The sequence below is a fragment of the Syngnathus leptorhynchus genome, chromosome 11 (genome assembly GCF_054491065.1).
Source record: "Syngnathus leptorhynchus isolate UIUO chromosome 11, UIUO_Slep, whole genome shotgun sequence".
Lineage (NCBI taxonomy): Eukaryota > Metazoa > Chordata > Actinopteri > Syngnathiformes > Syngnathidae > Syngnathus > Syngnathus leptorhynchus.
In genome coordinates, this window is record NC_141205.1 from 7,209,490 (window position 1) to 7,234,616 (window position 25,127).

Here is a 25,127-nt window from a genome sequence, read left to right on the forward strand (position 1 = left end):
AGAGTCGAAACAGCTGTCAGCCCTCTCTTTCATGGCCAGTCAGTATGCATTAAACTCATTTCCTCATCAACTGCCTCAAACGTTCTATCCATTCTCTCAGGCTGTCAGTCTCTTGTCACACCTCTTGCCTCTGCTCCCTGCTAGCTATTTCTTTCTATGCATTACGCAAAAAAACACATCACAGGCGGCACGGGAGCGAATGCAAACCACATATTATGCTCGTGATGGGCTGTAAAAAACGTCAGGCTGGTATAAAGGAAGGAGAGCAACATTAACCCCGTACACCCCAAGAAAATGCAGCGCATGGATTGCTTTCATAGGCTGAGGCTGTAGCCAATCACAGCATGAGAGTGCAAGGTGCCTTTAGGTTGTACACAAACCCAAAATATGTGAGAGAGGGACGGAGAGGGGGGGGGGGGAGTAGTGCAGAGGTTCCCCCGAATGAAGCTTCATCTCAGCTCTATTTACTGCTGCTGTGCTGAAGAGAACGAACGTCGAGCAGTGAATCAATCCATTGCTGGCATGCAGTAGAATTTGGGCGCATGTTTCAGCGGAACCGGCGTGCTTCTCCGTGAAATCGAGAAGCAGCAGGAGAAGAGCAACGACAGCGGGATGCAAAGTAGAGCTTGTGATGTCGGAGGCTTCTTACGCGTTGATGCTGAGTTTTGAGAGAGACGCGCGCTCCAGTTTTAGTACACGTTAGAGGAGACAAGAAGGACGACATTGTGGACAAGAAGAAGTTCACTGTGGAAGGATTCAGGATGATCATAGGTGAGTCTTATCTTGATGTTATATGGTCTCAACTTTTTGGGGGGGATGCATGGTGTCACTCAGTCACAGACAAGTAAACAAAGGAAGAGTTGCTCTCTTTTTTTTTTTTCTTGCTGCAATTTCAGATTGAGATCTTATCAGATGTCAAGGTTAAGAGAAGACACATTTAGATTGACAACTGAAATGATCAGGCATTTCACTTTGATGTTTTCCATATGACTACATAAACCACCTTTGCTATTTAATTTTGAAATTCATTGTGTTCAATTGCTTGGATCGGTCTGACATTTGTAAAGGCTCATTTATGTCAGATACACAAACTAATGACTAATGTGAGCTTTGTTCCTTTGAAAGAACTAATTTGGAGGAGGAGATTTGTTTCAAAAGATCAGATCATTATACAATATTTATGTTAACTGCGACAAAATTGGAATTGTCAAATAATTTTCCAATGTAATAAGATAACAATTGATTGATACATACGTATGTTTTGGATATTTTTTTTATTTTTTTATTATCAAAGTCCGCCATCTTGCAACGCCATTTTTCTACAGTAGCCCCGAATGCACAAATACAGATGATGTATGTCAACATTTGAGACTCGCTGTTGAAAGTCTCAGTGACGTGAGCACGCAATGACAATGTTGCATTATGACAATGCTTGAAGGTCATCTTCATTTCCTCCCTTCGCTCGAAAAGGGAGGGGTGAGAGAGCAATGAACAATTTCCCCACTAGGCTCCTTCAAATGTACTTGAATGACATTTTTTATACCTCTTTTGTCACAGTCCATTTAGTTATGAATGGCCTTGTGTCGTGTTTTATGAAAAGGAACAAAACATGGCACAATTGCAAATAAGAAATTCGTGCAGATGAATTCCAAGATGCAAGAAGCTGCTCTTATTTCAGTTTAAGACTGAACTCATTTTCGATCATTTTGAAGAGCCATAAACTATTAATTGAATAAATTGCAATGACAGCGTAGATTATGTGACTGAATATTTCATTGGAATCTATTTTAGCTTTCACGCTCCAGCCTCTTGAACTAGAACAAGCATAATGAGATTTTGACTGGCACATACTGAAAGTCTCTAAACACACTCTCGTGTCATTATCAGCCACGATCACATCAACATATTTTTTCTGCCCCGGCCACCATTTGAATACGGGAGAGCAAACATTCACACATTCTAAACATGTGCTAAATATGACTCATCTCCCTCGATGCAGAGCAACGTTTGGTTACTCTTATGTGATTTTTTTTTTTTCCACAATAAATATTTCACATCCAGAGGTTTGAGCTTTTTACTTATTTAAAATAAAGTACCAAGGCTTTCTTTTTTTCATTTTCTCACACAGACCTTCCTCACCACTACAGCAATGTGTGTATTTGTCGTAAATAACCTGCCACTCACTGATGCGCTCAAAAAGAATCACAGGGGTATGTTGCCTTTGATAAACAACATGACCTTTAAATCAAGGCAACTCATGGAAGGATGACCAGTATTGACATTTGAAACATATGCTTGGCAAACAGACAAACATTTCCCACAGACTGACTGAGTCGAGCATCAGAAACAGAAATCTAACATCACGTGATTGAATTGGATGAGCTTGACGCAAAAAAAAGCACATTTCTTAATGGAGCAGGTATGATGTTCCAAAAACAACAACGACTACGCCGCCTCGTAGTAAGGAGAATAGCATCTCCGTCATTGTTGTGACAACCTTGAATAGCTACTTGAGCGGAGCAGCCCGGATGCCATATTGTGTGAGCACTAATGTCAGCGCTAATGTTATTGTTCACAGCCCTGTGCGTCGTGTTTGTTCGGCTCCACGACTTTACAATAAAACACTGGGAAGGGACGATGATAACAAAAAGGAGAGTTAATGAAGAAGTACAGCATGAGAGGCCAAGGGTGGAGAGCTTTGTCGGGAAGATTATTCATGCCGTTTTATAATGCTGGATGGAATATGAAAGCATTGTAACAAAAGTAACCATTGTGCTTTCAGCTCGAGGATGTGTAGCGGTGCTATTTTTTAATATTAGAGTCGTTCGTTTCTAAACTTTATAAATGAGCAGTAGATTACCAGATTTCTAAACACTAGATTGTAGCAATAAACTAGATGCAACAAAAAGCAGCAGTTTAGAAAATTTCTAAAAACTAAAAATGTCCAAATAAACATAAAACTAAAATAGACATATGTATTTACAAAAAAAAAAAACATGCATATTTACATTAAGAATCTCTACTCGCAAATTGCTAACACACAATGCATAACACCTTTTGGGGACTAGCAAATATAGCATTGCTAACTGTGGTGTGATAATCCTTTAAGCAACAAATATTTAAAAACATGTGTGGACAGATGACAGAATATCCACAGACATGTTTTCTTTATCCTCTGCGAGAAACTCTGTTTCTTTTATACTGCCTCCTTGTGGTCAGGGGCTGGAAACAATGAATGGCATTTTACTTGTATGACTGAATGTTACTTAAAACACTCCCAGTATAGTTATTATTGGGATGATAAACTTGTTTTATAATACACATAATACATATATCTAAGCCAGCTGATATTGCTTGACCCAGTTAAAATGTCTGCCAAGGCACAGACAATGACTCTTGCTAAGCCAAATGTCTCTTGACCATATGTATAATAAGAAGGGCTTGGACACAAAGGCAGAAATGTGTAGATATGTCATTTACTGGTTTCATGGTTGCCAAATAAGGTCTGAGGGCTACGAGCCTGGCGCCTACCCGTCATTATCTTTGTGACCATGCTATTGCATCAAACCACGCAGGCTCTCAAAATATAACCTGTAATCATCTCTCCCCTTAGAAAATGACATACTACCACATTGTCTGTCACCTGAACATCCATCCTTTGCCTCCTCACCTTGAAAAAAAAAAAAAAGGATGCACCTGCTGACTCCATTGTTATCGATGTATATTTTTTTTCCTCGCACGCTCAGGTTGCACCACCTTTGGTGCAAACGCTATTAGTCAAGGTCCAGTAGGTGTGTAAATACTCAAATAAAGGCATAATAAAAACAATGTGGAGTGGCAAAGCCGCAGGTTATGTTGACACAGTGGATTTTTTATTGACCTTGAGCTCCTCCAGTGTGCCTTTTGCGCCCCCAGTGTGCCTTTTGCGCCATACGCTCCTCTGTTGGTCTTAAATTACGCAAAAACAGTGACCTCAGTATACTGAAAATAAACAATGATCATAACAATGTTTATAGCCAAATGTGTACTATTATGGTGACGTGATTAAATTCATAATGTAATGTCAGCCCTAATTGCTAGCCTTCTTCTTAAAATCATCTCTAGAATTATATATACATATAATAATAATAATAATAATATATACACAATAATAATATATACACAAGATGTCAGCAATGCACTCCTTTTCCATTGTACTGAACTTTAGCCTGCTAACAAAAAAATAATAATAATGGAGCATAGGTTACAAGAAAAATCCCTGAATACTGTCTTGTTAAATTTGTGCACCGCTTCACACAACCTCCATAATGGCAGCTTAGTGTGACTTTTAAAGACAAATTTACGTAGCGGGCTAATGTGCTACTTTGTGTTGTCTTAAGGGATAGAATATCATTGCTACAAATTTCTGTATGTTTCGTGGCTAAAATGCAATAAGACATATCCATCCTGTGAGCCAAGATGCAAAATATTCCAAAATTTCTCATGCGCATGTGACATTTTGCATGTGACAGCCAAAAGTTAAGCCTCGGAGGCAGGTATAGCTGTGCCAAGGCGGCTCGATAATAACGTGGAACTGTTAACCGATGCGTGTCACATTCTGCTCCGAGCGCCGCTGAGGTTACTCGTGTATATTAACCTGCAGGTTACACAGCTCTTTACATCCTCTGTTCACCTTGGACTCACCTTAAAACATGCTGCTCCCCCCCCAACCTCAGATGCCTTCCCTCACATCCCCTTTTTTATTCCAGTGATTTTTTTTTCCCCCTCTTCCACGCGCTCGATCGACTCCATCCCCCTCAGCTGCTATTATTCCTCCCCAATCCTCACCCTCCTTGCTAATCAGACGACGTTTGCCTCTATCGTCGCCCGACAAATGTTGAAATAGCGGACGTGTGCAGAATTTTGAAAATTTGGACTGAAGCAATCTGACAAGGCGCTTATGTAATCATAATTCATGTGAGTGGTAAAAATAAAAACAAAGTTGTTGTTAATTGGGAAAAACGGTGACAAGTCAAAGAACGGAACTGCGGGGAAAACTCGCTGACGCACACACACATTGGCTCGTTCAGTGAAAGGACTTCTGGGAGTTAGTTGTGTGGCAGGCAGCATTTAAGCCCAGCCGCTGGGGCGCACAACATCTATCATTAAAACAAAGTACAAACCTAAATCAAGCGACTCTGTCCAGATCTCTCACACTGACGCGACATTCATCAGGACCGAGCCCAGAAGTTACACTGCAGTGGTTTGTGTGCTTAGTAGCTGCCTATGACTTTGGGGGGGAGGTAAGCTGAGCTGCAGTAAATTGGATTTCACGCTAGTAATAGATCGTGTCACCCCACAGTGGTGACAAAGTTTGCAGTGTTTCCTCAGAGGTTAAGATGGACAACATTAAGAGAGCTAACACTGCAGTCCTTTGATTTTCTTTTTTTTTTTAATGAATTATGATGGAATCAAATCTGTGCCACCATCAGGAGAGCTAAATGATGCTCGTAAATGATCATCTGCACTTTACGGCGTCATTTACCGCTGAATCGACTTGAGAATGTGTGCCGCCAACGCATAAAAGGAAGGGGGGGGGGGGGGGGGGGGTAAACACAAGCAGAGTGGGTCAAGACAGACCTGCAGGCAGCACATTGGAGGCTCTGAACACCAGCGTTGTCACGGGGAGGCTTCGAGTGGTATCCGCGCACAGCAGCCCATTTAGATGCAGATGTGAGGCGCCTGGCATTTTGTGCCGAGGCGGGAAGGAAAGATGGCTGCCTTTCTTTTTTTTTTTTCAATTTATTTTGGCAGCCAGACTTTCAGCCCACCTCTCAACGTTCCCTCCCGCTGGCCGTCTCGGTCCCGCCATGCAGTCAGGCAGGGAATACTGAGAGGCTGCAAAGTCGTCACTGACATTGACATTACCTCTGTGATCATTAAAGCTAAATTGGCCAAATGAATTGCCAATTTGAGCGGCCTTAGGCACAGCACGTTGGCGTGCACGTGTCTGGGCGCGCACGCCATGCTTTGTGGTGATAAGCCGCTGGCGCGCGGTTGTCATTTCTCCCCCCCCCCCCAACGCTTGCCGTCTGCATCTCTTCATTTTAGGCTGGCTCTCGCAAATCTACACGAAAATTCAATAAGCTATTACATAGGCATTGATCTTTTTTCCCAGCCGAACATTTGCATGAGAAAACAAAAGGCGATGCGGGGCTGGGGGAGGCGAGCTGTTCTTTTTTTTTTTCCCGGAGTGATGGGCCAATAGATGGAGAGGTTTGGATTTATGGAGCTTGACCGCTCTTTAACTCTCCTTTGAATGTGTCCAATCAATGCCAGTGGTTCTACGTGGTCGCTATTGAAGAGGCGCCGCCGCGTTCACTTATCTGATGTCATTGTAAATCACTCAGGAAGAGTCTAGGTCGTGGAAGTAAAGCTGCTTAAAGATGGCGCAGAATGTGATTAACTTTAAAAACGTGACTATTGTGGCAGGCTGGGATGTTAATGAAGGAACGGTGCAAGTCATTTGACTTTTAAACTGTAATGTGGCGTAAAATGAGCAGCGTTCGCACGTTTCGCTAGGCAAAGAAGAAACATTGCACCTCCTGCCTAAATCCATACTGCATGAGATGTTGTTCTTCCTTATTTGAATTGTTAACCAAGCATTTCATGACAACACGGAATATTTCCAGCTTGCTTTGATTGTTTATAATACACCAGCAAAAATTCTAGGCCCGATTGTTTATTATTGCTAGAATTGGGCCTCGAGCGTGTTGCGGGTTTCCCCACCAAAACATCTTGATGGTGGGAAGAAGTTATGAAATAAATAAGAGGGGGGGAAAAAACAAAAGAAGCAGTTGGTCCGATTGCAGCCGAAGCGGGCAATGAGAATAAGAGAGCATGAAATGAGGACAGAAAACAACATCTGGTGTCAGAAGGAAGCAGCAGAGAAAGTGAGAGGAGGCAGATATCTGCCGCACCCCAGTTGTGAGGCTTAAGAAGCTTAGCCCCCCCTCCCTGCCCATCACGCGAGTCTTTAAGTACTGGCATCCACTGTGGGTGAGCTGCAACTGAGAGGAAAGTGAGCAAAAGATGCCGTGGGAGGAGAGATGCAGACAGGAAGTGCATTTCAATTCATTCTATGGTTTTAGTCCAAACAAACGTGTCACTTCAGACTTTGATGGATTCCTGCTCTGAGTCAGAGGAAGATTTGTATTGATTTTAAACACTATGCGATCTCAGATACGCCGGGGTCAAAGGTAATTCTGCTCGAGAGCGGGAATAATCAAGAGCAGATTTTGATTCGAATCTCACGTTCCCTTTACAGGAAGTGTAAACCGAGCGGGGCCGGTCCCTGCCTTCCTCAGGAGTCCAGCCGTGCTCTCCCCATCCCCCCTGGACATGAAGCCCTTCCTACAATTCCCCATGGAGTCGCCACACCCTGCTACTCTGGGTCTCTTCCCCAATTTTAATACGGTAAGTGGTCCAAGCGTGGATGCTAACGTGCTAACAGAAGTTTGTTGGACATACACGTTTTGACAGTCAATGTTTATTCAACAGCGACAGTCATTTAAAAAGAAATGCCTTGGTGAGCGTTGGACAGCGCTAAAATGACTTACAGCTAATCAATCGTATAAGAAGGCCAGGCTGAATTCTCCAGAGTCAGCATTTCCTGATTCTCATTTCCAGATTGAGTTTCACGTGAAGGTCAACGTGGCCACACACATACACACATCATCTTCTCGGTCATCTGCATGCACTCGGGCAAAAGGGCCCTTGTGTGGGATTATGATTCATCCTGCGGTACAGAAGAGATGGAGTGCGGCCACTAATGTCATAAGACCTTCACAAAGCACTTTGAACAGTGAATGGATTGTATTTGTATAGTTATTTTGAAATTTTCTCTAGGTAAAAGTGTTGGCATCCAATTAAAGTAGCGTGACTTGGAATGTACTGTAAATGTCAGATTGGTGTCGTGGTTTTGATGTCGTAGTATCGGAACATTTTTACAAGTACGAATGCACGCGGATAGTTTCGGTATCCCTTCTTTTAATCAATGTTATTGTTCAGTTTGCATTTGTGTCGCCTAATTTATTCACATTTGGGATCTGTATGATGAATTACTTGAGAGGCCGTTGAGAATTGACTGGAATTTAGATAATTATGAATGGAATTGTCAAGTGGGACCCGAGGTGCCTTGAATCGGCTCACTTATTCAAATTAGACCAATATTGATTACTCATTGTTGACTCACACACACTTTGTTACACGAACAGAAAAGGGAGACAGGAAACCGAAAATAAGCCGAAAATAAACCGAAAAAAAATGCCATCGATGCATTCCAACAGTTTTTCAGACCAGTCCACTTTCCACGGATGTCTGCAGCTGTGGAGCGTAAAGAAGTCTTTCATTTTGGCCGCATGCGTCCAGAATGGAGGCAGCAGATGATAGGCTGAGTAAAACCACAGAGAACTTCTGGTGGTTGCTGAGGGCAACACCCACGCTCTCTGTATGTGTGCGTCTGAATTCTAACAGGAAGCACGAATGTTATAAAGTGTCCCGCATCCCAGCTCCAGCAACGATAAGCTCGACTAATTTTGGTATTGACCTTTTTTTTTTTTTTTTAGCACTTTGTATTTAGTGTGATGGATTGGTTCGACCTATTGTGAATGTTGGACTGCACCGTAATTCTGGAAAAATTGCATTGTCAGCATTATGTTACACATGAATACCAAAACATAGTAGTCCTTTTCCTCTACCGCCCAAGTATACATTCTTGGAAATTTCTTAAAAGCAATGTATGTAAGAGTATCATCCCAGAAACATATATAAACAGTCTTTTTTTGGGGATGGATGGAGTCTGTAATTAGGCCCGATGTGAATTAAAGCATTTGAACCACACCCAGGAAGTGAGGCCCGGACAACAACAGCTGCCGAGAAAGAGCCCGCCGCCCTCCGCCCTAACCCTCCTCTGCTGCCCACATCAATCACCTCTCCCCAAATTCCTGCTTCTTGTTTACATCACTCTTAGCAGTTCCTCCATAGGTCACCTGCACCCCTGTGATGGCATCTCGTGTTGTTCGTTGAATCTGTCATGTGACCTTTGCGCTTAACCTTCCCAGATGGACCCCATCCAGAAAGCAGTCATGACGCACACATTCGGGCATCCCATGGTGAAGACAAAGCGACCTATCATCTCCTGCAATGTCTGTCAAATTCGCTTCAACTCGGAGGTATGAAATCTGACAGTCTTCGTTTGAATAATGAATCAAAGTTCAGCGATTGAAATCGGGCTGACTCGACGTTTAGTAAGTGTGAAAGTCCTACCCGGTGACACTAGCGTGGTAGATAGATTCGATATGACCTCATCAGTTTTTTTTACCACCCAAAATCATAAAGGGCTCAGAGAAAACATTCAACATTCTAGTTGTTTCTATTCAAATGAAGGCCGAACGGTGTCCTGAACAGCACGTAGTGTCGCTTGATTTGCTCGGTCATCATATCGCAACATTAGATAGCAAGTGTCAGGGTACAGACTATTAGATTTGCTTTGATGAGAATTTAATGGAAGAGGTGTGAGATAGGACACAAGGCCAAGAAGTAAAGTGAACAGCAGTGTGTCTTTAAAGTTACATAAAAGCTGATTAGGCGGGTTTTTTGACAGGCGGTGCACAGCCAGCTTCAAGCAATGTGTCTAGAAGCAAAAAAAAAAAAAAAAAAAGGTTTATAGGAAAGGAATTTAATGCTCCCATTAAGAGGACAAAGTTACAGCTTTGCTAGTTCAAAAACTTGAAAAATGTTTCACCAATCATTTTAGTTCATTTCGGTTCTGTTTGTTTTTTTATGGTGGAGCTACACACAATGTAGATTGATGTCAACAGGAAATAATTTTCATTTTACAGTGTGACGGTGTGTCTTCTACAGCCACATGCCGATGAAAGACGAAATGTAACTTTAGCAAAAGTGTTGTTTTGAATTTCTTAGTTTATTAAACACACAGAGTATCTTATCACACTACGCTATGAAAAACAAGTAGCATTACGTATACCGCTCCGGTTTGCATTGTTGTGAGCTACGGTGAACGATATATTGCTTGACGGAAATGGAGTTTTAATGTGAACATCGAAGAAGACGATTTATGTGTTGGCTGCTTGACATTTACAGTGAGAGCTGTTGTACATCTGTCTCTGGGCAAAGCACTTTAAGATATAAACCTTGTAAGATAAATGTTCAAACGGGGCATTTAAGTAATGGCTGGTTTGACGGTATTAGTGGTATTACAAGGATTATCATAAAAATGTGTTTGAGCAATCCTGTCAAATAGCAGAGATGGTCAGACGTGACTTTTATTCCCAGTCCAAAGCCACTTTCAACCTTGACAGAAATTTTCACTTGAACTACCATTGCCTTGTCAACAAAAAAAACAAAACACCAAGGAGTACTGTGACAATCTCAAATTAAATCGATGCTGATATTGTCTGGGCTACACACACACGAAAAGACATGTCCTCCATGAACAGTTAAAAAAAGATGTAAACAACATGGATGACCTTAACCATTTTAATGTGATCCCGAAAACCTGCTACTGGAATCACAAACCAAAAACATAAATAGGATTCCAAGCGAACTCTAATATACAGTCCAAGCAGAGCCTGAAATATAAATACATTGTGACGATTAGGTGCTAAATGCTGATCCTCTAAATGCGGTAGCGCATAAAGGACAGAGAGGAAGAGTCATCCGAAACTTGTGTAACATTGCCCTGTTCTCGGCGAGGGGCCGCTTAATTATATCCCCCCCCCGCTCGTGTTCTCACGTGGTCCACATTTCTTTCACAACACTATGACGACAGAGCTTTATTTTCTTGCGAGAAGGTGGACTGGGTTTTTGGTATTTTTGCAGACACGCATGCTTTGGTACAGTTATAAAAGGGTGTTTTGCGCCGTTGTGGGTGTGAACACAGCAGAGTTGAGAGAGGGAAAATTGCAGAGTGAGAGGCCGTGACATGGCGGAAGAAGAATCTGTTTGGCGGCAAATGATGAAGTCATGATGATGCATCACTTTGTACGCTTGAGCGTATGTTGTCTGTCCGATCCCCCCCGCCACCTGTTTGCTCTTCAGAATGGAGTAGAACTTCCCAGAGTAACCGGAGAGGATGGGAACTATGCAAACACACTTTAATAATGAAGCAATAATCTACTCAGAGTAGAATTTCTGCAGGTTGGAAGGTGGGACAAGTTTTGTCGAGTGTTCCCACAGCTACGTTTGTATTTTAGTAAGGCACCTCCACCTTTTCTTGTTTACGCCTGAGGGAAGCCGTTGTTGTTAAACAGAAGTAAAAGTAAAAGTGACTTAAGTGATTGATGTGAGCACTCAGAATAAAGTACCTCTCACGGCTCCCCCTCTTGCGCTACATGTTGTAATTATAACGTTGCCAATTCATCTCAGGCCACAGAGGACGTATTAGGCTGCCAGTGGGGTTTTTTTTTTTTTAGGCTACCAGTGTTGAGTCCTGCTGCAAGGCTGACGTCACGTCGAGCTGCATTAGCCGTCGTCACCGCTGCAGAACGACAGCGGACACACGAAATTCCAGTCAAGCTGGCGTCAGCACTGGTTCCCTTCACCTTTTGCTCTCGACCCGTTTTCTGCTCTTGTTTTGAACTGGTTTTTTTTATCCTCCGTGGGGTTTACTGTATCATCTGTCGCCTTTTCGCCAGCTTCTTACACACATGCCTGTCGCTGCTGCCTGTACACTGATTTGTCTGCGACCAGCTCGCTCCATTTTCTGTGCCTTTGTCACTTTATAGATAAAACATCAAAGCAAAGCATATCCTGCTTAGAGAGAAAAGGATTTACGGGACATTCACCCGCTCCTTTTTTTTTTTAAATCCCATCCATACGTCCACAATCATCATCCTAATCCCTTTCGCCGTTCCTTTTCTCAATTTACTTTTCTGCACTTTTTGATCATGATTCACTTTGTCCCTTCACCTCAACAATCTTGACGGCTCAATCTATTTTTCTGTCCTCATGGTGCATCCTTGCGCCAATCTCTAAAAGGCTCTTTAGATTCTCTGCTCGATTAATGGCAGACCTTTATTGATTCCTCACGACCTGTACTTGAAGGTTATATGGTGAGTGAACGTATCCGAAAAGAAAAAAAAGGTGGTACCATAGAAGAACTTGTGCTCTTGTAGCAGTTGTTAGCATCATCCCCTTGTCTAATTGAGGGCTTTGAGGAAGCAGCAGCCACTGGGTTGAGTTACACAAGCAAGCGAGCTCTGGATGCCATTCTGTCATCACCAATCAGGATGAGGGATATAAGGGTAACTTTCATCACCAGCTAATACATGAGGCTCACAGAGACATCTTGAACACAATCCAGTGGTCCATCAAGCCTCAGCCGGGCATCCATTAAGAACCTTATGGGCTTCCTCTAACATGGTGTGTCGACTACAATATAAAAGGAGTGAAAATAAATATAAGATTACTACAAAATCATTTCTCTCACACACGCACAGATGAGTTGCTCATGCATTATTTCACATTCAACCCAGAAAGTCATCAAACGCTGGAGTTTGATGATTTATATCAAACTTGCAATGAAGAAATTTGATCGTGTGCTTAATGACCATTTTATGTGCGATTTAATAAATGGCCCCCAAAAAAGAAAAAGGCAAACTCGGCAAGATTTTTAACTACAATGCCTTTTATGTGACAGACACAAAGCTCCCCGCTAGCTCTCTGACTCACTTGGACGTCAGCAGGCGGATTAAGAGGGAAGAGGATGGAAGTGAACCAGACGTACTCCCAAATCTTCATATCCATCAAATTGTGTTTGTTTGTTTTTTCTTTTAGAGTCAAGCAGAGGCTCACTACAAGGGCAACCGACACGCTCGCAGGGTTAAGGGCATCGAGACGTCCAAGACGGCTCGTCTTCAGGATGGGGACAAGCAGCACCCTCCCCCTACCACTTCACCTTCACCGTCAGGCTCCTCATCATCCAACCTGGATCCTGATCCTAATAAACAAGGTGAGTCTCACTTGTGTTCACAATACCCTTCCGGTGGAGGATATTATTCTGTCATACACAACAAAGCAATGTCTCATTATTTTCACACTCTTATATAAAGTTCCCACACGTTGAAGGAGCTCTACTAATCTGAAATATATGTGCCGTTTATAGACGACACCCAATCTTGTCCCAACTCTGAGTCGCCTTTGACCCCGAGCCACCTGTCAACACCCACAGTAAGCTCAGCGGAAGCAGAGTGTCTCTTTTTGGAGTCGGCGGGCACACCTTTGCCATCTTCCCCCTCACCGGCCGCCATCGACGGCACGCCGCTCGCAGATTCATCAGGGGCGGTCCTTGCTGACAACCTGTCTCCAGCTTCCAGTCCTCCTCCTGGAGAGTCTGAGGAAGAGAAAGCCAAGAAGCTTCTCTACTGCTCCTTATGCAAAGTTGCAGTTAATTCCCTCTCACAGCTGGAGGCCCATAACAAAGGTAAGTAAGTCGGTCGTACTTGTGCACGACTTCGAAAATGAAAAATGTTGGAAGCGGTGCTGCTGTGAATGTCAAATTTGAAATACAGTAGAAAAAAGGAGCATTACTGCCTCCCAGTGGTATAAAAGGGATATTGCAAGTTGCTTTTTTGGGGGGGGGGACAATCCTGAGCTGATTCCTGTTCACTTTTTAATCACCCAAGGAACAAAACACAAAACTATTCTGGAAGCACGGAGTGGACTGGGACCCATTAAAGCCTACCCGCGTCTCGGTCTGAAAGGTAGCCCCGAGCAGGACCTGTCGTCCGACCCCAACTCTCAGGAACGAACCTTCCACTGTGAGATCTGCAATGTCAGAGTCAACTCTGAGCTGCAGCTTAAACAGGTGAGAATTTTTTTTTTTACAAAAAGAAAAAAAAATACAAAGAGATTGATTTCTATGATGCTTTTTTTCACGCTGCAGCACATTTCCAGCCGGAGGCATCGAGATGGCGTTGCTGGGAAACCCAACCCTCTACTTAGTCGCCACAAGAAGCGTGCAGACTTTATGGTACACTATTTACCTTAATTTCACCACACACTTCATATTTATTTCCTGTAATCCATCAATCACTTGGCTCAACTAGTGAGTTCCCATCTTTGTCTTTCCAAGATATTTTAGCCTTTTTTTTTTTTATTCAATGTTTAGAGTTTGGAGAGGCTTATTTAGTTTGGTATGAAAGAAGCCCTGACTACAACCCAATCGAACATTTTTGGTATGAACGGAACAGACATAAATTCCCACTGACACTCACTGACATCACTTTTCAAATCCTATAGTGTCCCATTACTTTTGTTTATGAGTCTTTTATTCACCAGCTCAATAAATCACATGAAAGCTTCCTTGTCTCTCTCCAAGGATCTTCCAAAGACTCTGGGGGCGGGGCTTTTACCAAATCCTCTGGCCATGGCGGCAGCCATGGCCGCCGCGGCCTCTTCAAATCAACTGGCACTGCGACCTCCTGGCCCACCAACCCACCCCCACCCTCATCACCACCTGCTACAGGGCGCAGCCCTCAGCCTGCTGAGGCCCGCCCCAGGGCCCATTCGCACCACACACGGGCCAATTCTCTTCACGCCATACTGATTGCGTGAGGGGTCTGTCAGAAGCACACTGTGAAGCGGATTCATCGGAGTCAAACTTGGGACTGACGTACCTTAACGTTGCAAACCGCCGCGGCTGGTATGCTAACAGGGAGTATTTGAGGACATTTTAAAGAGACAACCTACATTTTCATCTTTCCCCACTTACCCTGCATCCATTATCAACCACAAATGACCCCCCGCAAAGAAGAAGAGGACTATTAAATGGACTTCCACTTTGCAACTAATTTAACCGCTGTATTTTCAAACCCTACCTCTTCCACAACTCCAATCTCCTCCACATCCGATGCATCAATTTCATGAGAGAAGAAATAAATAAAATTTAAAAAAGTAAGGAAAAACCCGCTGGGTTCTATATTGTGATCTCCTCTGATGTTAGCTGTTAGCAATCACTGTGTAATGAGTCCCCCGACCCCCCCCCCCCCCCACACTCTTTGTGGTCAATGAATTTGTGTTGCTGCTGGAGTCTCCTGCAACATTTCTCTCTGTACTGTATGTCTAGATCTTCCCAGCTGGCTTAGGGGGTCTGTACTTACCCATGTGGCACACCAACTTGGATTAAAAGAGGAACAGAATATACTACATTACGTCTTAAAGAAGATAGTCAATGAAGCACCTTAACCATGTCAATGGGTTGGCAAAGTTGTAGTTGTGGTGAAGAAGTACTATGCAGCGTTTATCAGTGTTTATATTTGTGGTTTAATTAGATGTTGGAGAAAAAAGAAAAAAAAAAAGAACATCAGGGAAGACTAGGCAAGTATCTTTAGGTTTAGGTCTACATGTTAATTGTCAGATAAAACCCCAGATTTGATTCCCCCGCTAAGAATTAGGCACTGGGGTAAAACGTCTGCATGTAAGTGATTTTAAATGCATTCTAATGCTTTGATAGACATTTCAGCGCACAAAACAGAAACGTTTCAGTATCTCAGAGAAAGACTTTCGACACTGTGAGCACAGCCAGGACAATGAGGGAGTCGTACAGTGTTGTAGCAGCTATTTGTGATACGGCCATATGCAGCTCACAGACATACACAAATACGAGGCAAATGAGGAAGATAATATGCAAAATAATATCTTCTGAGAATATAATAAAAAAAAAAACACCAGCATTATGTTCTACAAACAACGGAAACCCAAGCACACAGGTGCACACACACACATCATTTTTGATAGCTTTTCAGATGTGTGGTAGGATCACGTTTTTTCGCTCTGCTTTGTGACCCAACATGACCGATGAAAACTGTCACAGCAGCATGTCACACGTTAGCGGAAAACTTCAGCAAACAGGAAATAGCAATACTTTCTGCTCTATTTTTAAAGTGAAACGCAAGAAATGCAATAAAATAAAAAAGTGTCAAGATATAAGCTTTGTTTTTGGAAGTGATGTGTAGAAACATTACTGTAAATGTAGATTATTTCAAGAAATGATAAATGTGGGGGGGCTTCCAAATTGTTGAATTCTAATAGAATTGTACTCGAAAATCATTAAACTGTTTATGATTTTACTGCAAGTGAACAGACTTTTTATTTGAATTTGTTTTTACCCACAGCACTAGGAAACATTTCATTTCTCAATTTATGAGCCAGTGATGATTTTGTGCTTTGGAAAGTAGATGCAAAATGTGATTGTGTGTGTGTTTTATAGAACAATACCTGAATGCGGAATGCGAAATCGCTTTCCTGTGGTCACTGAGGTTAATCACACCGTGTCTGAAAAAGACAACATAAAGTCAGCATTTCCTTAAAAAGATGAAACCACAAAAAAAAACATTTGTTTGTCATTTCAAAGCTCAGAGGACATAAGCAATATTGTGCTTTTCCTGAATTATGAGAGAAGGTGGAAAAACCCCTACTTCAAACAATGACATCATACCGAGGGCACTTTACAAGACGCAGAAATTGAAACGGTGACAACAAAGGAGCGGGACTGTGCACAGAAGGAGCTCTGTCGACTTTTCAGATAACCTGCTAAAATATTTGGCTTTGAGGTAAGGAAATATTTGAAAATAGAGAACGTATTGTGAATGGAGGCAATTTTAGAATCATAGTCAATCTTTATTCGTATTTTCGAAAGAATTTTGGGGGGTTTGTTAAAAAAAAAAAAAAAATGCATGAGAGGAAAAAAATCCTAGCTCCGCCAGTGTACATACAGTATTTAAAGAATAATAATAACAACAAAAAAATAGCCAGCATTGTTCGTTCACTTGATGTCTTCCAGGCCTCAATGTTGGCATGATTGAAATGAAAAGTAAATGTATAGCTTCTCAAAAGTCATGTGTTGAGCCGATGTTTATGTAAACCGTACCAAATATAAAGCAATAATTTAGAAAAAACTAAACTTGTATTAATTTTTTTTTTTTAAATCAGCAAAGTTGAAATCCAACACACATGTTCCTCTTTCGGAATATGTTCAGTATTTAATTAAGGAACTAAATAAATAGGGGGAAGGAGTTAACATCTCAAACAAGACCAGAGAATCCACATGAAATTAAACACTCAACCTCAAAGTATTTACAATTAAGACTCTGCTATCCATAAAATATGCAACATTTGCAACCAAATTCAAGTTCAAACGTACAACTAATAATGTATCATTGTCAAAAAAAAAAACTTTTCTTGACTTAGGGAAGTGGTGAAAATGTCCTTTTTGTACATCCTATTCTTTGACAGGATGTTGCAGAACATCAGCAACCAAACAGAGGACAGCTTCTCCTGCTACAGCTCTTCAGTGGAAGGCTACCGCTACTTTGCCGTGTTGTGGGGATGCATAGTCACCATCACCGGCACGCTTGGGAACCTGCTGACCATCTTAGCCTTTGCCTTCAACTCTCAACTGCGGACGCGCTTCAACGTACTCGTCGTCAACCTGTCCCTAGCTGATCTTCTCTACTGCACCATACTGCAACCCATCTCGGTTGACTCCTACCTGCACCTCAGATGGCGCAGCGGCGAGCTCTGGTGCCGGACCTTCGGCCTGCTTCTCTTCCTGTCCAACTCTGTCTCCATTATCACCCTCTGTCTGGTGGCCATGAGTCGATACCTCCTAGTTGCAAAGAGGGCCTTGTTTGAACGTGTTTTTTCCAACCGGGGGCTCGTTTCCCTCCTGCTGTCGACGTGGGCGCTCGGCCTGGCGAGCTTCGGCCCGCTCTGGTCCGTTTATGTGTTTGTGCCTCAAGTGTGCACGTGCAGCTTCCATCGAACCAGAGGTCGCCCTTACACCACCATCCTGCTCTTTTTCTATTTCTTCGTGGGACTGAGCTGCGTCGGCACCTTTTACCTCCTCATTTACCGACGCGTCCGGGTTGCGTCAAAGGCCCTGCTCCGCTACAGGTTCAGCCGGCGATCTTCCAAGAAAAAAACAGCGCCGGCCAACGATGACAGCGCTGTGGAGAGCGGGATGGCCAGCGGGAGTACCGATCTGACCTATCACAGCAAATCTGATGTCGTCGACGACATCGCGTCCCAAATAACACAGAATGAGCCAGCAAAACAAATTGGAGAAAGCAAGGCAAAAACGAACAGTGTCAATAAGATAGAATCCAACCCAGCTGCAGCAACTTCAGGAGAGGATACAGAATTCAAGCGTGTGACACGCATGTGTTTTGCAGTTTTCCTGTGTTTCGTCTGTTGCTTTGTCCCTTTCCTAATCCTCAACATTGTAGATAAGCGAGGCCGTGCTCCGCAAGTCCTGCACATGTTCTGCGCAAATCTCACCTGGCTCAACAGCTGCATCAACCCACTGCTCTACGTGGTCATGAACAGACAATTTCGAAAGGCCTACCAACTGCTCCTCACTAGAGCCGTGACACCTTTTACATACTTCTGGGTTAAGAGCACCTAAATTTCCAAATGTGGAAAAAAAAAGATGCCGATTATACTGTAGTAAAGTTTGATCTTACTTGGGAATTCAGATTTCCATTGTGATATCATGAATGAAACCTCACCGTGTTGCAGAATCAATAAGAATTTCCTGTTTGGTGCAAGACGATACATTCCGGTCTGTAAATTGAGGAACTTGTCATTTACAAACTTTCCATGCAGGGTAACGATTGCGTACCAGGGCAAACATTGAAAGTTGTTTTTAAATATATCCAGCAATGAAAGTTGAGGGGATTTGATTTCACCCTAAATTTAAATTTATTTTTACGTCACATTGTACTTGTACATTGAACACAAGTTTGTATTTATTTGATGCTTTTTGTGATTTCAATTACATGTCCAGTGTTAGAGGTAACCTCAAAATGTACCATTAATTTCATGGCTGTCTGTTTTTGGGTTTGTTTTTTTAGCAGAAGGCCTAAACAACATTTATTAACAAATGTTAATGAGTTCTTCTATTCATAATGATCACAATGGCAGGTTATTTATAAAGAAGCAGAAAAGTGAAAATGAAGCAATGTTTGAACACTTTGGCAGGGTTACTGAACTTTTCATAGAGCGGAAGGCAGTTCATTGACAAAGATTTCAGAGTCAAAAAAGTGATTGCTGTTGTTGGGATACGGCAGATCCTCCGCTGAGATTGAAATAGAGTCACACAGCAAGGGGTCGTGACAATTAGCCAAAAGAGGATCCGGAGAATCCCTCGGTTGCCCTGAAAGCAAATGAAGGGAAATTTACTCGGATGAGTATTTCCTTGTTCTATGTTTCAGTTTGGACAACGTGGGTGAGTACATCACGACCACTTGGGAGATGAGTGAAGTTTAGCGCTCACTCACCAGCATCCTCTTCGTATAAAGCATTCGATGACTGCGGGACTTCACCATCTGTCACAGCCGCCAATGTGTCCCTACACAATCGTAATGACTTATTAGTCAATTGTCTTAACGAAGTACTTCTACATAAAAAAGATGTGTCAGCTTAACCATGTGGTGACATTTGTGTCAATCAAGTGTACTGTTTATGTATGTGGTCCAATGCTGCCCTCTTTAGGTTTAGATTGGTGAGTACAAGTGAGAACGTGTAAATTCAGCCAATAGAGGATTAAACTTACCCTTTTAAAACAAAGACGAGATTGGTTTTGATGTATTTAAGGTAAGGGGAGTCATCTAAAAAAATTCATCATGAAAAAGGATTAGAACATTTCTGTTAGAATAAAATGCACTGTTAAAAGCAATGTAAAAATGTGCTTTCTTACTTCCACTCTTATCAGCATAGTATTTTCCAAAAGCTTCATCTTTTGGAATGTCGGGATATAAATAAAGTAAGGGACTCAGTGGGACTTCTTTTAAGATCAGGAAATGCCTGACGATTTCATGGAAGGGAATCTGGGAAAGGTCCCTTTTGGTGAAAGGTTGGATTGTCTTTACTTCTGGATCACCTGCAGAAGAAACATGGAGAAAGGTTAGCATGCCATAGCGACAGTAGAGATCAAGGTTTCCAAAATGAAGCACGCTCACCATTTGTGTCAATTTCCACCCAGGAGAAAGTGATCCCTCCAATGACACTTTCGCTAAAACGTATCAAGAAGGTGCCCTTCTGTTTTTTCTTTAGGAGCATCTTCTCTTTGTATTTGGTCACAAAGCCCATGATGAGCCTGTGAGACAGAATAAATGAAAAAAATAAAAGGTCTCAAATTTGAAACAAGCATTGACAGTAAAATACATACCCATCCCTCCACAAGTTTTTAAGATAGGTTTCCACCATCACCACAATGCTGTCAAACCACACCCAGAATGTTGTTTCGGGACTGTTTCCCTACGCAAGAAAAAGCCAAACAGGTTGTAAACTTCATAAACGCATAAACGGACAGCTATAATTCCTACCTTGGAAAATTTGGACCAAGTTATACCAAAGTTCTCGTAGCTTTGTTGCTTTCCTGCATGGGCAATAAATAAACAAACAAACAAACAAACACATCATATTGAGAGCTAGCCTAAACTGCCACTGTTTTTTTGCCATGAACATCAACTAACCAAAAAGTTTGTGTGCAATCATTTCCAACTGAGCCTCATTCAGCCCACGTTCAGCGAACAGAAACTGCCAACTCAGCATTTCTCCAAATTGTGCCCAAGTGGCTGCCGGAGCGTTAGCAAAGAACGTCACATCCTGTGGGAAGAAAAAAAACAAATCTGTTCATTTGGCTCGTAACACCTTACAATTGTTTAACGTGACTTACTTTGGTGTTCTGGCTGAGCATGTTGAACCAAAGCACCGATGCCCAGGCACTCTGCTGCTGACTGGAGTTGGAGATGATAACCAGTGGTAGAGAGGTGGCCTAGGTCGGATGCGAGAAGTTTCAACATGCTATACTCATTTCCGGTGACTGCTTTTTTTTTTATTTTGTATGGAAGGATAATACTTTACCTGCAACTCGATAGACATTCCTTTCAACTTAAATGTTGTGTTGAAGTAAAGGATGTGCAGCTCCTCTGTCACGCTCAGAGAAATCTTTCAACATCACAACAATTAGAATTTCTTGTACTAAATGATACATTCCGTACGCGTTCCCCACGTTAAGCAGGTCAACTCACATCACTGGTTCCTTTACCGCCACCGTTTGACTTCTGCTCCTTCAAAGTCTACAGAGAAACAAATGTGGAAACAGGAGTTAAGAACATTGGGGAAAATATTCCCCCTTCCTGTGATTTTTTTTTTTTTTTTCCCCTTGAGATTGAATTATTTTCTCCAAGAAAGGGTAGTCAAATGCCCATCCCGTGTGATTTTGATTTAGAATCAAGGTCACTCACGAGATGCCTGAACTCTGCCACCATGCCGCCGTTCCCATTCTCTGACATGTTCAAGTCTTTGCTTGTGGTGCCTAGGACATTGAAATGACGGTACCTACGAGCAGAATAGACTTGATAAGCTACAAACAACTCTGTGTCAAGATTGAAAGAATTGTATTTACCCTTTTATCTGAGGGGGATCTCTGGTTTTAAAAAGGACAAAGGAGAAGGACAAAAAAAAAAAAAGTATTAAAGACACAAGAGCAACAAAACATCAGTCAGAGCTGAGAAACGAAAAAAACGATTTTACCGGTCCATTGATATGTCGACTTTCATGGAATGATTCAGCTCAGGAAACTTGACGAGAAGTCTGGAAGATTTTGAAATTGTGTTTAAAAAACATGCGAGACAGCAACATCGACTTAATTTCAGAGCTACTGACCTAGTTTTGACAGGAAACTGCACACCGGTGCGGAGAACCAGAGGACCTTTCCCCTGAGGCATAGACGGCTGATTCTCAACTACAAAGGAACTTCAAGAAATGACAACAGAAAGCAAAATGTAAAAACCGCAACTCATAGGACAGAAATGTAGCACAACAAACATTTCAGTCAAGGTGATACCTCTTGAGCAAATCAGTCAGGAGCTTTACAGTCTTCCTTTGCAGAAAAGGTTTATTGGACTTCAGAGGGTCATTGTCATAGCTAAGCTTCCCAGCCAGTTCCTCGAGTTTACTGAGGAACTCACATACTTGGAAGAGACATTCTGCAACGCAGGTAAACCTACAAGGGAGTAAATGGCCACAAAAGTGTTATCCAAATCAAATATTGTACATCACCAATCAAAGCCAAATGTGGCTTCTGTCAATCCACAAAATGCAGCATACCATTTCTCAAGCTGATCGAGATCAACTCTTTCTGGAGCGCCAATGCAGGATTTTTGCTGCCTCCTCTGCCATTGCACCATCTCCTTGTTCACCAAAGTATCTATGAGGTCCTCAGCTCTTTCCAGAAGTTTGTGAAGCCCAACCAGCGTGTTCTAAATCCAAAAAGCAGACATGAGAAAGGAAGTATATCACAAATATCGTGTCACCGATTCATCGTCTCTAACCTTTCTGGAGTCGTTGAGTTCGTTTATTAAAATCTGAAATTTGGCTTGTAGCGGGTCTGCAGCGTTGCTTGTTGTGGGGGCTTTTCCGCAGAGGGAGCGCATAATTAACAAGAAAACATCATCAGAACATCATTTGACTCAAGTATAATAGGACACAACTCTTTGCTTACCTTCTTTCAAGTGTGTCTGGTATTTAAAATCAAACTCATCTTGCTGCTCTTCCAGACACACCATTATATGTTCCATGCACTGTAACCCCCACACAGAAAAAGATCTGTCACATGGTGTTTTTCATCCACATATTCAAACCGATAAATCAACAAATATTTATACCTGCGCATCATTTTTTAGTCTGGCCATTTTCCGGTCAAGGTCACGCTGAGTGCTGATCTCAAAGGATTCTTGTCCTACTTGCATAGCTTGCACCTGATAAGACACGAGGGAGGAGAAGGAGGAGGAGGAAATGGAGATGATTTATATCACAGTCAACTCGGTCTCATTGTATCCATGATTTTTGTTACCCCAAAAAAGAAAAAAACTGCTCCAACCTGCTCCGCTAGATTCGCATTGTCCAAGATCTTCTTCTCTTTATCCAGGAACCAATAGAATGTGTTTGCCAAGCTATATGGGTTCTCCAGGTACCTCTGTGAGAAATTGCACAGATCACAAGCTATTTATAGAAGTCTAGAGAATCAGTCTCGAGACAAAAATAGAGAATCAAATCATCTGTCATGCTTTTAAATAGTCACAATGTGTAACTTTCAATAAATACTTTGATTTTCCAAAACACCCAGTCCAGACCTGAAAGTTCTGCTTATAGCGTCGAAAGTTGTGTTGCATTAGGACGGACTTGTCCTGTACAAAGCGACTGTACTGGATATCTAGATTCTCTAACAGAGCCTGGAACAGCACCATCGCCAAATTGTAGTCGACGGTTGCTCGCTGCCTAGATAGAAGTACACGTAAAAACAAAACCGTGTCAAATAAGCAATGTTTGCTGCGATCCAAAAGCAACATTTACCTTTGACTTATCACATATTATTCTACCATACAATCCGTGTTGTTTGTAGCTTACCACTGCTGTGATTCTATCCATGGAGCCAGGTAATGACGGACATCCATGGGGAGAGCCTCCCGGTCATACAGGTCATGTAACTGTTGTGTGAATGCAGCTGGCAGCTGCATCAGCCTTTCCCACTGAGACATTCTGAGCACAGAAGTAGTCAGATCGACAAGAATTCAAAAACATTGTATGATTGCTGGTGGCAACTCTTACTATCATTTATAGAGGGCAGCAATACTATTCAAAAGTGTGATAGAAATGCACGCAAATGTGCTACACAGATCATCAGGAGCAATTTAGAATCAAGATTTCATCAAATAACATGACATAAACAAACACCATTTCAAAATATAGACAATGTATGTTGTTGATTTGTGACACGATTCAAAATATTGACGTTATTGTTGACAACATGGATTGCAAACTTTGAACGATAATAGTGCAGACAGCGGACCATCTTTTAACAGAATACTACAGTGCCTAATCGGTACATACCTTGTTTTGTTTGGTGATGTCAACGAGTTGTCGGAACAATAGTGTATTCAATATTTGATTTCTTGTCCTAATACACAGCCTGTAAGTGATCAATGGTTTCCATCAGACAGGAAATGTAACGTAGGTCTGTCAGTCTTATAGACCGCATTTCCCTAGGTCTCGTTTTCCACGAAAGTGTTCCTCCCACTCCTCTTAAACCCATGGAAGCCATTTTGGTTCCGAAATATTAATCGAAAGCACCAACGGGAGCCGTAATGGATGCCGAAGATTTGACAGTTTCTGTCACGAGTCAAAACAAACCGCTGATGGGTGGATTTGCGATCAGAGCAGCGCATTTGATTGGTCGAGCTGCGCGTCAATCAAGAGAGCAACTGGCAGAATCGAAACTTAACTCGATTCGAATATTTCCGAGGAAATTAAATAAAAATACCCAACGGAAAACCTGACCTGCAACTTTCCCATAACCAATTATTTACAATTATTTATTAACCATACCATTTTCTCTTCCATTTGTTTTATAATAAACGTGTACGGATTACATGGCAAACTACATGCCATATTATGAGTAGAATTATATTTTTCTCAAAAATGTCCATTAACTTGCTGCTAAACTACTGTTCAGGCATTGAATTGATGAACAAAACCATGTTCGCCCGCAGCAGTAGATTGTTGTGTATTCAATTCTATTGTTTTTTTTTTCTACCGTATTTTCCGGACTATAAGGCCCACCTAAAAATCAAAAAAATTCTCAAAAGCCTTATATATGGACCAAATTCCTAAATTTAAACTGGCCCAAAGCACTGTGTCATGAAATTAATCATAAGTGGCCCGCTGAACACTATGAATCATGAATCAAAAAGACTGTGGATCATTATTTTGTGATTATAAGGTAATTTGTTGTGTCAGAGTTTAAATAAAAAAGATAAAATGGAGAATGATTTGATTTGGATTAAAAATCTGACATGATGCATTAATGGTGCGCCTTATAGTCCGGTACACCTTATATAATGACACTGTTTTAAAATGAGCCATTCATTGAAGGTGTGCCTTATAGTCTGGTGCACCTGATAGTCCGGAAAATACGGTATATTTATAAATAACGAGACAAACATACACAGACAGTGTTATCTAAACAGCTTTACTGCATTTATTTATTAATGCATTACAAC

General features: G+C 42.0%; 3 protein-coding genes across 4 annotated transcripts; 2 read left to right on the forward strand and 1 right to left on the reverse strand.

Moving 5' to 3' along the window:
* Positions 1-419: 419 nt before the first annotated feature.
* Positions 420-16,094, forward strand: LOC147049182 (zinc finger protein 385A-like). Its single transcript, XM_085923444.1, has 8 exons — positions 420-771; positions 7,307-7,455; positions 9,102-9,212; positions 12,838-13,012; positions 13,166-13,483; positions 13,686-13,867; positions 13,946-14,032; positions 14,381-16,094. Exons 1-8 carry the CDS (start codon positions 762-764, stop codon positions 14,606-14,608), a joined length of 1,260 nt encoding a protein of 419 aa, XP_085779570.1. The 5' UTR covers positions 420-761; the 3' UTR covers positions 14,609-16,094.
* stat2 (signal transducer and activator of transcription 2) lies at positions 15,314-24,140 on the reverse strand. Of its 2 annotated transcripts, XM_085923443.1 has the most exons (25): positions 23,959-24,140; positions 23,476-23,607; positions 23,202-23,346; positions 22,949-23,044; positions 22,734-22,826; positions 22,571-22,649; positions 22,401-22,480; positions 22,177-22,328; positions 21,914-22,072; positions 21,733-21,822; positions 21,601-21,660; positions 21,473-21,493; positions 21,312-21,405; positions 21,096-21,143; positions 20,929-21,012; positions 20,741-20,839; positions 20,538-20,670; positions 20,388-20,440; positions 20,231-20,319; positions 20,022-20,158; positions 19,760-19,942; positions 19,616-19,670; positions 19,341-19,411; positions 19,053-19,216; positions 15,314-16,335 (listed from the first exon to the last, which is right to left on the reverse strand). In XM_085923443.1, exons 2-24 carry the CDS (start codon positions 23,604-23,606, stop codon positions 19,056-19,058), a joined length of 2,313 nt encoding a protein of 770 aa, XP_085779569.1. In that variant the 5' UTR covers position 23,607; positions 23,959-24,140; the 3' UTR covers positions 15,314-16,335; positions 19,053-19,055. The 2 variants fall into 2 exon arrangements, with proteins under 2 accessions (XP_085779569.1, XP_085779568.1); XM_085923442.1 differs by lacking the exon at positions 15,314-16,335 and having other exon boundaries at positions 16,712-19,216.
* Positions 16,557-20,032, forward strand: gpr84 (G protein-coupled receptor 84). The gene is made up of 2 exons (XM_085923445.1): positions 16,557-16,613; positions 17,296-20,032. The coding sequence occupies exon 2, from the start codon at positions 17,297-17,299 to the stop codon at positions 18,464-18,466; it is 1,170 nt and encodes a 389-aa protein (XP_085779571.1). The 5' UTR covers positions 16,557-16,613; position 17,296; the 3' UTR covers positions 18,467-20,032.
* Positions 24,141-25,127: the final 987 nt, after the last annotated feature.